We start from the raw sequence: 14,733 nt of genomic DNA on the forward strand, positions 1-14,733 counted from the left end.
AAATAAGGAAAAATCATGGTGATCAGCATCAGATAGCTCGTTAGTTCCTTTACTTTGAAGCGACCCTCATGGGGGTTCCATCACTTGAATTTTTATCACGAGTCGCAGTTTTAAAAATAAACTCCAGTTTTATTTTGATCCCCGTGCCCTTGCCTGATTCCTACTTCGTTGGTGTACTTGAAGACAACAAAAAGAGCAGAGCATCATGGAACCCTCAGTGTTTGAAATTTCAATCTGGCTAATGGTAGGAAACAAATAAATGTCTTAAATTATTGACACAGGAGTGGAAGTGGACCATTTATATAACTCCTCCTGCCCTCCCACCTCCATTTAAAGCTGTATATGGTGTTCAGTACAAGAAGATCCAGACCTAATGGAAGGAGGGGATGTATAATTTAGCAAAGTGACTGCCTTGAACTTGAAATTTTTCCTTTTCTTTTTGTTTTTCTCCATTTGCAGAATGACCTTGCTGGTCTAGTTGAAAACTTATTAAATTCATTACTCTTACACCAGTGTAAAACTTTAACAGTGATATCTAAAATCTCATTCTTTATATGCAGTTAACTATTAGTTGTTTATAAAGCATTTTTGGAATGTCTACCACCCAAGTATAATTTTCCCATGTTGTATGCCAATTTTTAATTTGATTTATTACTGTCACATGTATTAGCATACAGTGAAAAGTATTGTTTCTTGCGTGCTATACAGACAAAGCATACCGTTCATAGAGAAGGAAAGGAGAGAGTGCAGATTGTAGTGTTACAGTCATAGCTAGGGTGCAGAGAAAGATCAACTTAGCGCGAGGTAGGTCCATTCAAAAGTCTGACAGCAGCAGGGAAGAAGTTGTTCTTGAGTCGGTTGGTACGTGACCTCAGACTTTTGTATCTTTTTCCCGAAGGAAGAAGGTGGAAGAGAGAATGTCCGGGGTGCATGAGGTCCTTAATTATGCTGGCTGCTTTGCCGAGGCAGCAGGCAGTGTAGACAGAGTCAATGGATGGGAGGCTGGTTTGCGTGATGGATTGGGCTACATTCATGATCTCTTGTAGTTCCTTGCAGCCTTGGGCAGAGCAAGAGCCATACCAAGCTGTGATACAACCAGAAAGAATGCTTTCTATGGTGCATCTGTAAAAGTTGGTAAGAATCGTAGCTAACATGCCAAATTTCCTTAGTCTTCTGAGAAAGTAATGGCGTTGGTGGGCTTTCGTAACTATAATGTTGGCATGGGGGGAGCAGGACAGGCTGTTGGTGATCTGGACACCTAAAAACTTGAAGCTCTTGACTTTGTCCCTGTTGATGTAGATAGGGGCACGTTCTCCTACGCTTCCTGAAGTCGATGACAACCTCCTTCGTTTTGTTGACATGGAGGGAGAGATTATTGTCTCACACCAGTTAACCAAATTCTTTATCTCATTCCTGTACTCTGTCTTGTCATTGTTTGAGATCTGTCCCACTACGGTGATGTCGTCCGCAAACGTGAAAATCAAATTGGAGGGAAATCTGGCCACACGGTCATAGGTGTATAAGGAGTATTGTAGGGGGCTGAGAACACAGCCTTGTGGGGCACCGGTGTTGAGGATGATCGTGGAGGTGTTGTTGTTGCCTATCCTTACTGATTGTGGTCTGTGAATTAGGAAGTTCAGGATCCAGTCGCAGAGGGAGGAGCCGACGCCCAGGCCACAGAGTTTGGAGATATGTTTCGTGGGCATAAGGCTGAGCTGTAGTCAATAAATAGGAGTCTGACATAGGTGTCTTTGTTATCTAGGTGTTCCAGGGTTGAGAGCAGAGTCAGGGAGATGGCGTCTGCTCTGGACTTGTTGTGGCGGTAGGCAAACTGCAATGGATCCAGGTAGTCTGGGAGGTTGGAGTTGATTTATGCGATGACTAGCCTTTCGAAGCACTTCATAATGATGGATGTCAGAGCCACCGGCCGATAGTCATTAAGGCATGCTGCTTGGTTTCTCTTGGGGGGGATGATGGTTGTCTTAAAGCAGACAGGGACCTCAGATTGTTGTAAAGTGAGGTTGAAAATGTCTGCAAATACCCCCGCCAGCTGATCCGCACAGGATCTGAGTGCTCGTCCGGGCACCCCATCTGGACCAGTCGCTTTCCATGGGTTGACCTTCAAGAAAGCTGCTCTGACATCTGCAATGGTGACCCCAGATACAGCTGCCCTGACATCTGCAATGGTTTTATAACAACACTTTGTATTTATAAAAAATTCTTTAATATAATAAAATGCCCCAAGGCATTTCACAGGGTATTATAAAACATTTGACACCAAGCCACATGAGATATTTGGGCAGATGACCTAAAAGATAATAGAGAGGTAGGTTCCAAGGAGTGTCTTAACGGGAGAAAGCGAGGTAGAGAGGCAGAGACATATAGGAAAGAATTTCACAGCTGAAGGCCTGGCCACCAATGGTGGAATTAGTTGAAATTGGGGATGGTGAAGAGGCCAGAATTAGAGGAGTGCATGTGACTTGGTGTGGGAGACTGGAGGAAATTACAGAAAAAGAAAGGGGTTGGGCATATAGGGATTTGAAAACAAGGATAAGAATTTTAAAATCGAGGTTTTTCTTAACCTAAAGCCAATGTGGGTCAGCGGGCATGGGATGAACCAGACTTGGTGCGAGTTGGGACATGAGCAGCAGAGTTTTGAAAGACCTCAAGTTTACAGCAGATAGAATATGGGAGGCCAGCCAGATGTGCATTGGAATAGTGAAGTATGGAGGAAACAAAGGCATGGATGAGTGTTACAGCAGCAGATGAACTGAGGCAGGGGCAGGGTCAGTGGTTATACAGATCAAAACAAGATACTGCAGATGCTAGAATCTGAAACAAAAACAGAAAATGCTGGCGAAGGGTCATCTAGATTCAAAACATTGGCTCTATTCTCTCCCTGTAATACAGACAGAGGTGGAGATGGGCGGTCTTAGTGATGTGGAAGCTAACCTCAGGGTCAAACATAACACCAAGGTTGCAACTGTCTGGTTCAGCCTAAGACAGTTGCCAGGGAGAGGGATGAAATTGGTGACCCGTGAGTGGATTTTGCAGAGGGGGCTGAAGATATTGACGTCAAGCTTCCTAACATTTAATTGGAGGGAATTTCTGTCCATATGTTTGTTGGACAAGCAGATGTAAATGTAGAGGGTGGAGAGAGATACTGGTGAGCTAAAGCAGGGTATCATCAATGTACATGTGGAAACTACTGTTGTATTTTTGACTGAGTGAGTGCACAGGATTGATCTTTGGGGAGCCTGAGAGGTAATTCTGCAGGAACTGGAAGAGAAGCCACTGCAGATACTTCTCTGGCTACAATTAGACAGTTAAAATGGAACCAAGTGAATGCAGTCCCACCCAGCTGAAAAACGGTGGAACAGTGTTGGTTAAGGATGGTATGAACAATCGTGTTAAAGACTGCAGTCAGGTCAAGTAGAATGGGGAGTGCTAGTATACATTTTGTCATTTGTAACTTTGATGAGAGCTGTATATGATACAGGCACGATCTTACCAGCTTTACCGCGCCGGTCGGTCAGCATAGTGAGCTGGGAAGATAGCATGCAAGGCCAAAAATTACTATCCTCCGGGCCCTGTTTTGCCAGCAAGAACAGCTTCATGCCTAGGAAGGGGTTGATTGGCAAGAGGAGCTCTGCAAGGGGGGTGGTTATGCAGGGAAGGGTGGGCCGCGGACGGATCATGACGAGGGGGAGGGGGGCATGTCGGGGGGACCGGCAGGGCACTCATTGGGAGGGTCCCGATGCTGAAACTTGTGTTGGTGTGGGGGGGTGACAATGCCATCGCCGATTGCCAGGGTGGGGGAGGGATCCGATGTCCATGGGTGGGATGGGAGGAGGTCTCCCGGTTCAGTAGAAGATTGGGACATTCCAACAGAGTGCCAGAAGATTGCAGTGCCGAGCTTGCCCGGTGTGGAATAATCCCATTTTCACACTGTTGTGACACTTAGAATTTTGGGGGGGAAAATTCGACACCAAGTTCCATCTTGTTCTGTAAATAGGAAACCTGCTGCTGCATGTGTGCACCAATGACTATGTTGAGCTATTTACTAATGAATATCATTTTGTTTGCAATCAAGATAATGTGACTGGTGCTTCTATACATGGATTGCAGCTGTAGAGGGCAAGTTAACATTACTAGGAGATATCACTCCCTCCTGTCTCTAGCCTGTGCTGAATATTTCAGAGAATCAAGGTCCAGGTGTGGAATAATTCTGTGTCTCTGTGATGGGGACAGACAACCGGAATGTAGGTTAGACCATTTAATTTGTTTAGCTGATCAGCAACTCCTGTTACCAGAATTATGACTAGAGCTCGTTAGGATAATTACAAATGATTAAGACAGGTTGGCTTGCCTTGCCAGTGGGTGTGCGGACTCCTGCTGGCAGCCAGCAGGTGTAAAGGAACACGATCTGTCAAATCAGCTGATGACCCTCTTAATTCAGAGCAGTGTGAGCCAGAGGAACAAGCGTGTTTAATAATTGATACTTACTCTAATAGGTTAATTGCAACGGCATTCATTCTAATTTGCATTCTTGATCAGCTTCTCACAGTCGGTGTTACTTGGACAGATTTTTTTCACCCTCTTCCTCGCTCTCGCCTCCTGCTTGTTCATTGCAGTGGAGTTAATTGCTGACATTCCCTGAGTCATTCAAAGCATGTTGATTTAATGAATGTTAAGTATGCAGCTCCTGGGGGTTTGAATGGTGCATATGCTGTTTGTTTATGGAGGAAACCTTTTTGATATAATTGTGGCCAGGTGGCTGCTATTTATAGAATAAATGAAGAAATTTCGGGGGGAGGGGGGGGCAGTAATATCAGCTTATCATACGTCTCCTCTTTGAACTGCAAATATTGTGTTGTGGTCTTGATGCCCTTGTAATCCAATTTTTAAAAAAATATTATTTGTGATTGTGGAGTTAACTGGGTCCTTGGGTTACAGCAAAGCTTTTGTGCCACATCATTTTTGATGATTAGTAAAATGGAAGAGGTCTTTTTTGTATTTCCCTGCACCTATTACATGCAGAGCTTTGATGTCAAAAGCAGAGCCTACAATTCACGCCTGTTTCCAAGACATCAAAAGCAAAGCATCCTTCTAAACTTAAGACAGCATTAAACTAAAATTCACCATCTCAGTTAGCCCTTCTCCATATTCCTCTGCCTAGGAATTCAACTAGGCAGAGGAATACCATTTTATGAAGGCTACTGTAATTCAACTGCTCCTGTGTTTCTCGGAGATGAACATCTTGGATTGGCAACCTGGCCATAGGTTGAATTGAAATTCTGCAGAGGGATATCCAACTATGGATGAATAGTTGGACCATTCTGTGATTGTGTTCTCCGCTGCTTCCAAGGTGACTTCAATGTCCTGCTTTTATCTTGCATCTGAAATCAGATTGGCTTCCAAACTCTGGTGCAGAGAATAGCTTCCAGATGTCCATGTATAGGATGTGGAGATGCCGGTGTTGGACTGGGGCGGGCACAGTAAGAAGTGTTTTTGACACCTGAGTTGGGGGTAAGTTTTGCAGTGGCACTGATTCACATGTAAAACAGTTATGAAATCGTATTAGGGTCTCACACCTGTGTGAAAAATGCTTGTGAGCAGACATGAAAATACACTAAGGTGTATGCAAGATAAACACGCTCATTTCTCTTGGGTCTCAAGGGAGGGATGACCTGTGTTACACAGAGGCTAATTTATAGTGGGCTATTAGAGTGATGTCCATGCAAGTTCAAACTTTCACCACAAAATAAAACCAACAGAATCAGGATTGGAAATATCAAATAAGAAGGGGGAAAGGCAAGTGCAAGGTTCCTAACTTCATTTGATCCTTTGGAAGAAAGTGAATGTGAGGTGCCAAGCTACTTTTCTTTTCTTTTTAGTTGGTAGCTCTGTTCTCTCTGAGTGAGAATGTTGAGTTTTATTTTCACTTCATAATTTGACATAATCTTGGCTAAGAGTTCAGGATAGTGTTGAAGGAGGACTGCATTTATAGAGGTGCTGAGCTTTGGTTGAGTTCTGTTTGCCTGTTCCACTGGATATAAAAGGGAAATCTGCATCCTGCCCCACGTTCTTCCCTCAACCAATACCACCAACAACAGATCACCTGGTCCTTTGTACAACTGTTGCTAGTTGGTTCTTGCTACTGCAAATTGGCTGGTGCATTTCTAATATTAACAGTGCAGTTCAAAGTAATGTGAAATACCAGGATATAAAATTATGATTTAACAAGATCTTTTCTTCAACCCCTGAGTCTCAGCGTGTCACCAAGTTTTTGGTTGAAGCTACCACACAGCCTGTTTAATAATGCTGCATCTGATTTGTCTTCCCACCTCCCTTCACATGACAGCCCTGCACAGTGGCCTGGTTGAATTTGGGAACCCACCATATGTAGAATTATATTCACAAATCCAACAAAGCTGTAACTGACTATGCATCATGATCACAAAATGTTCTTATTTCTTAAATTAGTATCAATTTCTTCATGTTTTTCAATTCATTCTTTATTCAGACTACCAATTAATGGAAACCTTTTAGCCATTTGGCTCAGTTAGTGATATGCTCTTCTTTAGAGTCAGAATATTTTAAGTTCAATCCCCTTCAAGACTGTTCCTAAAATAATTCATTAATGTGAATTATTTTCATATATCCTGAGAATGCGATGAAGTGCTATATAAATGCAAATTTGTTTGTTCTTCCCTCTATTCCATTTATTATTTCAGTATTAGATTTCAAATTTTCAGTTCTACACAAGGAGATGATTGTATTTATGCCATGCTGCCAGAAAAGGATCAGCAGCCTAAAGATGCCATGTTGACTTTGGAATGCAACCTTTCATCAATAAATTTAACACATTGATCCTACAACAGGAGCTGTTCATTCACCAGCCAACAGTGAAATTTTGTCATAACTCAGGCATTTCTTTCTTCCTTGTCATGCAGATGAAGGTCTCTTCCAACCAAAATGGAAGGAACAGCGAGGATGAGAGTGTCAGAGAAGCCAACAGTCCAGAGAAGAGCAACTCCAGAGACAAGCTTAGTGATGTAAGTACTCATTTCAAAAGAAAGAATCTGCACTTGGTGTTCAGTGGCAGTGGCAGGCCATTGGAATTGTTTTGTGGAGGGATTTTTAAGTTAAGAGTAGAGATGAGGATCGTTTTCATAAAATGGTATTAATGCTTCATTCTATTTGAAGACAGACACAGGAGCTATTGGGAATTTAACTGATGCGGTATTTGAACAGAATTTTCCTTTTAAAGGGAAGTAGCTAGATATCTAAAGACCTGTCTGCCAGGTGTTGATGTGCGAATACCAGATTCATTGAATAATGAACGCGCAAAGCCAGGTTAGTAATACCTATGATGATGGAGTCTAACTATGCAAATATCTCCTCCATTTTTGACAGCACTGGTATATACCATCCTTTATTTCATACCTAACTTGCATATGAATGTTATGTAACATACAGAGGTGCGCAGGTGCGATGTGGGCACTATTTCATGATGGCTAGTGCCTGTAAATACTCATTTTTTAAAAAATGCTTCAAAGCATTCCATGTTGTCTTACAAGGAATAAAGTTGTTGACAAAAATGAAGGAAGGTCCCCCACAGATTTACATAAGGGTGGTGAATGGTAGTCCTTAGTCCATCCCAGCGTATAGGTATATCACTTGTGAAATAGCCTATAAGTAATGTTATGTATTGCAGAAATGATTACTTAAAACAATTTTGTTGTGACCATCGGCTGTGTTCACCGATTCATTTTGACTATGAGAATGGTAGGAGAGTGTTTCCATCAACTGGCTTCCATTCTGTATTATTTACGGTATTATTCCATTGAAACATATCACTAAATACTGAATGACCTGCAGAGTAATTTGATCATACACTATCACATTACTTGTCCTTGTGGACAAATGTTGTATATCAAAATACCAGTTAGATCTAGGACAAGACAACAGTTTATTACTGTTGGTTTCAATGGAATTTGGTTAGTATATGGAACAGAATACCCATGCACAAATACTCCACAAACTGATTATAAACGTTTTGATGTGCATACAAATGCACATCTAGCACACATTTGTACACTCAAACTCTACATAGTTTCAAACGAAACATCACTACTTTCCTTCATCTTTATCATGTTATGTATTCCACACATTTTATTTTTTTTAAAAAGAGAAAGCACCACATCTCCTAAAATGCACATTTACATGGAAAGGCACCCAAGACACACTTGAAATCACGTTTCCACTTACCTCACAGCGGGAAAACTACCGCAATCTTCAGGAGCAGTCAATATGCCGAATTCACTACCGAAGTCCACAACAGAACAAGATGTCCAAAGTTCTTTCAACATCAACTCAGACTAAAGAGGTAAGATTTGATCAAAATAAGTAAGTCTAGCTATATTATTCCTGGAAATTGATAGTTAGGAAGAATTGGTCAACTGCAAGTACGTGTCTGGAAGCTTCCTTCAGTCAGCATGCCTGTTATCAATCTCATGGTATTATACAGATGGCCTACTGTTAATAAGTGATAAAATGCATGAAAGGTCTACTTCTGTATGTTGCTTTGTGAGCCATAGAATGTTCTGATTTTGTAAGGGATTCACGGCTATGGTGTATACTAAGCTTCAGTAGTATGCAGCTAGGCCTCTGATATGCCCTTGCATTTGTGGGCTGAAGTTTTTATTATTCACAATGTATGACATGCTACAATAGTATGTAATCACTGCTGTTGATTTTTAAGATTATTTGTTATAACAATTTAGGATCTTGCCCAGCTGAACCAATGCTGCCACAGCTGAGGTCAATTAACCACCCCTAATTAGGAACCAAACCTAGGCTAATCAGGTCGATGTGACATTTTGTTTGGGAACCTAAGATAAAAGACCATTGTGAAGTCTACTCTCCTCAGGTACCATGCCATCTCAGGGCTTTGGCAACCACAGACTTTTACATGTTGGTCCGTGATTATGCTTGGCAAAGTACCGCTGTGATTTGCAGTTACCTTCTGCAGGTTATGGATGACCAGGAGACACTCCCGCTCTTACTACCTGCTGTAAGTGTATTGGAGGGATTTGTAGGTTGATAATCAAACTATTTGGCCATGTTATGAACACCTTCCATGGCCATCAAGTCCTGGAGTGGGACTCGTGCAGAGTTTCTGACTCAGACATAGGGATGCCATCCAGGCCATCACAAGACACCACAGTGAAGCCCATTACCAAGTTTGAAATTAGCCAAAGAGGCAGAAACCAGGAAGCATGATAAAGTGATGCCAATCTTGACTAAGTTCCCCCAATTATTGAGGGAAGGAAAGATTGAGGGTGGTATGGAGTTCCACAATTCTGAGGTTATGGGAAAGATTGAGGTGAGTCAACAATTGCTATTTGAACACGGTGGGAATGTGAATATGAAGAAGACTTGTAGGATGACATCTTTGCAACTTAGAAGATTGAGGGAAGAATATTCAGAAAAGGGCTTATATACTGTAGCAATTCCAATAGTTTGGAGGAAAATTAGTTACAATGAAAAGCTGCTGGATGGTATATTATCAGATAAAAGTGTGTCCAATAGTTTGAGAGACTATGAAATAGTTTCCCCAGATTTGGGCAAGTTTGACCTTTTATAGAAGGTTAAAAATCGTTCAGGGGGAAAGAATATGTTTTGCATCGAAGAGAAACTTGGACCTTATTGGAGTTTGCAAATAGAGAGGGATGGGTGTTCTGCTTGTGATTAGAGGAGATAATGACTACAAAGATATTAATGGATGAAGATCTAAGGGCGAAGTTAGCAAAGGTAAGAAGTGATAGTTGTTGATTGGATTTGCAAGAGACACGAGGCTACACTATCTTCAAAACAAAAAAATTAAAGAAACAATATTTACATTGCATCACTAACAGTATAGAGTTGATATGGATGTAATGATTCCCCCATTGTAGCTGGAAATTGTGACCAATGTGAAGTTGCTAACTGTGATTTGGATTCATCAGTAAAAGCATGGGTAGAATTGGAAGGAAAATGGAGGAGATTATTACATGAAGATGTGCAGAAGGAAAAGATAGAGAACAGGGAACCTGAATGAAATGAAACAGGGAAGGAAATTGAAAGAGGACTGAATCTCACGTAGTACATATAGGAGGACACTACATGAGAACATAAGAAATAGGAACAGGAGTAAGCCCCATGGCTCTTGGAGCCTGCTGCATCATTTGGTGAGATCATGGCTGATCTCTGCACTTCACTATCCTATCCTTTGTGTCCCAAAGTCGATTGCTTTCAGAATTGAATATATTGGTTGACTAAGCATCCACAGGTTTCTGAGTAGAGAATTACAAAGATTCACAACCCTTGGAGTGAAGAAATTTCTCCTCATCTCAGTCCTAACTAGCCAACCCATCATTCCAAAACTTTGAATACTTTTAAACGTACTAGTTCTATTCTCTCTAGCTAGAGGAAACAGCTTCTCAGCATCTAATCTGTCAAGCTGCTTAAGAACTTTATACATTTCGATGCGATCACCTCTAATTCTTCTGAATTCCAGAGCATATAAGTCAGTTCTACTGATCCCTTCTCATAGGACAGCTCTCATCCCAGGAATCAATCTGGTAAAATAAAAGCAATGTACTGCAGATGCTGGAATCTGAAACAGAAACTGCATTTTCTGTTAGCAATCTGTTAACCTTGGTTGCATCACCTCCTAAAGCACCACCTCTCCTTAAATAAGGAGATCTAAACATTTCATATTACTTCAATCTCACAAAGGGCTGCACAATATTTTCCTACTCTTATATTCTGAATTTCTTGTAATAAAGACAAACACAGTATTTGTCTTTCTGATTGTTTGGTAATCCTGCGTGTTAATTTTTTGTGGTAAAATAATTAAATGTGATTTAGTAGATTGCCATATAGTGGCGTCTTGCTTGGAAGTACTCAATGACGAGTGATTTTATTGAAGTTTTCAAGGGCAGATCACCATAGGTAGGACCGCCATGGTAGTAGTGACGACTTGAGAATTACTGTCACCTATATCATCCATAACTTGAGAAAATGTGAAAAAGAAGCACTTGGTAAATAGTTAGAATTGTAGGGAAGGGATAACCACCAGTGACTTTCCAAGAAGGTGAAGTGGACTGGGATTAGGATGTGTGAATAAATGTGACTTGACATGCATCTGTAGTACTAAACCATCAGGGAAAGGATAGCTTGATCACAGGTATTCATTATTCCACATAGATGCATGCTGCAGGCTGTTGAATGTTCTCTGTTGTGCAGCTTGACCACACAGAACAGTATTAGATTCACATTTATTCATACATGCTATCATTAACTGACAGTTTAAGCAGTCAAACAGAATGGCTGACAGTTATTTCACTTCTAATTACAGATTTATTTAATAACAGCCTACAGTTTGCCATTTTACCAAGAGATGTGCAAAGCAGATTAATGTTCGAGTGGTCAAACATGGCAGGTTAAATGAGAGCTTCGTTAAAGCAAGGTGAATTTATGCAAATCCCATGCTGCGGATTTGAGTGTTCGCTTACTTGGCTGTGAAATATGCTTCTTAACCAGAAGCAGTCATGAAAATGTATCAACCTAACAAAATCCAATTGGACAGTTCATTTAGCTTTCAAATTAAAAACGCTACCTTTCCTTTCAGATGTGAAACATTTTTGATGGGATTCCGAGTGAGCATAATATATTGGTTATTAATGCTTTCATTGTCCATTGTGAAGCAAATAGCTGTAAAAGACTTCCAGCAAATGTGTTTGGCATCTAAAAGTATTTATTAAAAATGTCAGCTACAAACTGGATCTGGCAGATAAAAGCAGGAGCTGGCTTGACAGTTTTGACAGGAAGTACAGCTAGAAAATTCTTTGTGCATGTAAAGCGTGAGAATTGTGTGCAGTAAACATTTCATGCTTTTTAAGATGTGTGTCACTCTGATTCCCTGCAAGACTTCCACATTGTAGGTAGTGGACAGCAAGTGTCTTAGGAGGCGGTTTACTCTTGCTAAAATTCCTCAGGAGAGCTACTTGGTCACATTTAGACATGCAACCCCAGGCAGTCATACCACATGACAGTGTACGAGGCCTTGTTTCTTGTGTAAAAGTGAAAAACATTGTTCTTTGCTATCACAGTGAGCTTCATCAACTAATCTGTTTACTGACACTTGACTCAACGGACAATGGTCTCCTGTAGGAAGACAAGAATTGGTATCTTGAACATCTGTATGTTAGATGAAACAGCATTAATTATTTATTTATATGGTACTAATGAATAAGAAAAATGAAACCTGGTATTTTTACCATTTTAAGCATAGTACTGAACTAATCTGAATTTAGCTTTTCACATTAATACCTTGAATGCATAAAGACCTTTTCAGCTTTTTACTAATGTTGACCACTTTGGTTAGAATTGGAGAATATGCCAAACCAGAGACGAATTCTAAAATCATCATGTTCTTAGAAACATAGAAAATGGGAGCAAGAGTAGGCCATTTTGGCCCCTTGAATCTGATCCACCATTCAATATGATCATGGCTGATCCTCTATCTCAACACCATACTGCTGCACTTTCCCCATACCCCTTGAAATAATTTGTGTCCAGAAATCTATCTAATTCCTTCTTTAAGATGTTCAATGAATTCCTTCTTAAAGATATTCACCACTTACATTATTCTTTTCTCATATTTCATTTTAATGTAGAAATTTTAAATCTTCGAACAAAATGTGTTTATAATGATGAAGGTCATTGCACCCTCAGGCTATAAATGCACTTCTCTGAAAAGTCACTTTAACTCGTAAGGTTTTGAGGGTGATACTCAGTTTATGTCGAATTTACTGATCCAAGGTGATGGCAGTGAAGTAGTTGACTTCTGGACTTGGGAGGGTGAAAATTATCAGCTGTTGCTAGTCATGATCTAGTATTCTTTGTTGTAATCTTCCTGTGTGTATGTCAGATGTGGATACAGTTGGCATTGTGGTTCAATAGCCTGCTTAATCTCACCGTCTGGTCTTTCACATTCTACATTGGTGAGATAGCAAAGGATAAGTCATACTTTTCAAGGATAATATAGAATGAGTCAATGCTAGCAGGAGAGATGGGAAGAGAATTGAAAGCGAAAACTCGGCGGTGTTTGTGAACTTCTAAAAACCATATGATTAGATGCCACATAACCAAGCAGCTTGTCAGCAAAGTTAAAACCCACAGAATAACAAGAACAGTGGCAGTATGGTTGCATTAGCAGGAAACAAAGGCTATTGCTGAAAAGAGCAACATGTTGTCAAAGCTTTTTATCTTGTACTCATGAGGACAAACACATCCAAATTTCATATGTTTGCAACAATTTATGCAACAGGAGAAAAGGGTGCTGAGAGTAGTGATGAAAGGTTGTTTCTAGGACTAGAGGTAGGTATATAGTAGAGAACCCCTAAGGATCTATAACAACGGCCTAGATGTGGGTGTGCAGGAGGAAAGTCATAGACTTCAAGAAGACAGGCCAGCGGGATGAGTATTCACATGACAGATTAAGTTTAAGGCAGAGAAGTATGAAGTGATACATTTTGGTAGGAAGAATGAAAATAAAGGATACAATTGTTCAGGAATGAAGGAGCAGAGGGACCTGATATGCATGTACAAAAATCATGGAAGGTCACAGTGTCAGTTGTGAGTGGTTAATGAAGTATTTGGGATCTGGGGCTTTATAAATAAGAAACATGGAGCACAAAAGCAGGAAGTTGTGGAGAATCTTTGCAACACATTGATTTATCCTCAACTGCAGTATTGTGTCTAATTTTGGTCACTGAACTTTAGGAAGACTATGAAGGCATTAGGGAGGGTGCAGAAAGGAATCATGGGAATGGTTTCAGGGTCTTCAGTTATATGGATAAATTGGAGAAGCTGGGGTTGTTCTCCATCGAGAAGAAATGGTCGAAAGGAAATTTGGTAGTGTTCAAAATGGGTCTGCACAGAATAGTTGGAGAGAAGCAGTTCCATTGGCGGAATAGTGGAAAAGTTGTTTTGTTTATTTATTAGCGTCACAAGCAGACCTACATTAACACTGCAATAAAGTTACTGTGAAAACTAGAGGACACTGATGATGAATGGCAAAAGAACTTAAAGCAACATGAGGAAAAACTTTCACATAGCTTATCGTGACGATGAATGTATTGCTTGGAAGTGTGGTGGAGGCAGAATCAGTCAAGGCTTTCAAAGGGGAATTGGATAATTTGCTAGAGAAGAAGCTTGCTGGACAATGGGGAAAGGGTGAGGGAGTGGCACAATCTGAGTTGCTCTTGCAGAGAGACAGCATGTACAGAAGAGCTGAATCTTTCTATTCTCTAACTATTCTCTGATTCTATAACACTTTCTTCTCAATCATGACTTCTGACAGAAATTAAAACATTGCTGTGGCTGCCTCATTAACAGAGGAACAATATCAAATACCCTTTCTGCAATGTGCAAGAGCATTACGCAAGGTCTTTCTCCTTAGTCTCTGGAATTGCTTCTCCTTTTGCTCTGAAGTTGCATTCTATCCATATTATGATGCGGTGCAGTTCAAATTCCCCACCGATTGATCAACTGTGTCAAAAATCCTCCCAATATCAAAGTTGATATTGCACTCCTCTATTATGCATTATGTTGATGTTTCTCTCGTACCACACTGCCTACACGTGAAGCACCAAAAGCCACAGCCTTTCAACAGAGTTA

At 40.7% G+C, this 14,733-nt stretch overlaps 1 protein-coding gene across 12 annotated transcripts in view; it reads left to right on the forward strand.

Annotated features, from left to right (window-relative positions):
- Positions 1-14,733, forward strand: part of fbrsl1 (fibrosin-like 1) — an 856,957-nt gene that overhangs the window by 426,138 nt on the left and 416,086 nt on the right. For 10 of the 12 annotated variants that reach the window (XM_078227177.1, XM_078227182.1, XM_078227180.1 and 7 more), the window contains 2 exons: positions 6,957-7,058; positions 8,282-8,392. In XM_078227177.1, the coding sequence (XP_078083303.1) occupies positions 6,957-7,058; positions 8,282-8,392 (213 nt within the window). The remainder of the gene's footprint in view (positions 1-6,956; positions 7,059-8,281; positions 8,393-14,733) is intronic. The other 2 variants (XM_078227185.1, XM_078227188.1) reach the window with 1 other exon arrangement.

The sequence above is a fragment of the Mustelus asterias genome, chromosome 13, assembly GCF_964213995.1.
Source record: "Mustelus asterias chromosome 13, sMusAst1.hap1.1, whole genome shotgun sequence".
Lineage (NCBI taxonomy): Eukaryota > Metazoa > Chordata > Chondrichthyes > Carcharhiniformes > Triakidae > Mustelus > Mustelus asterias.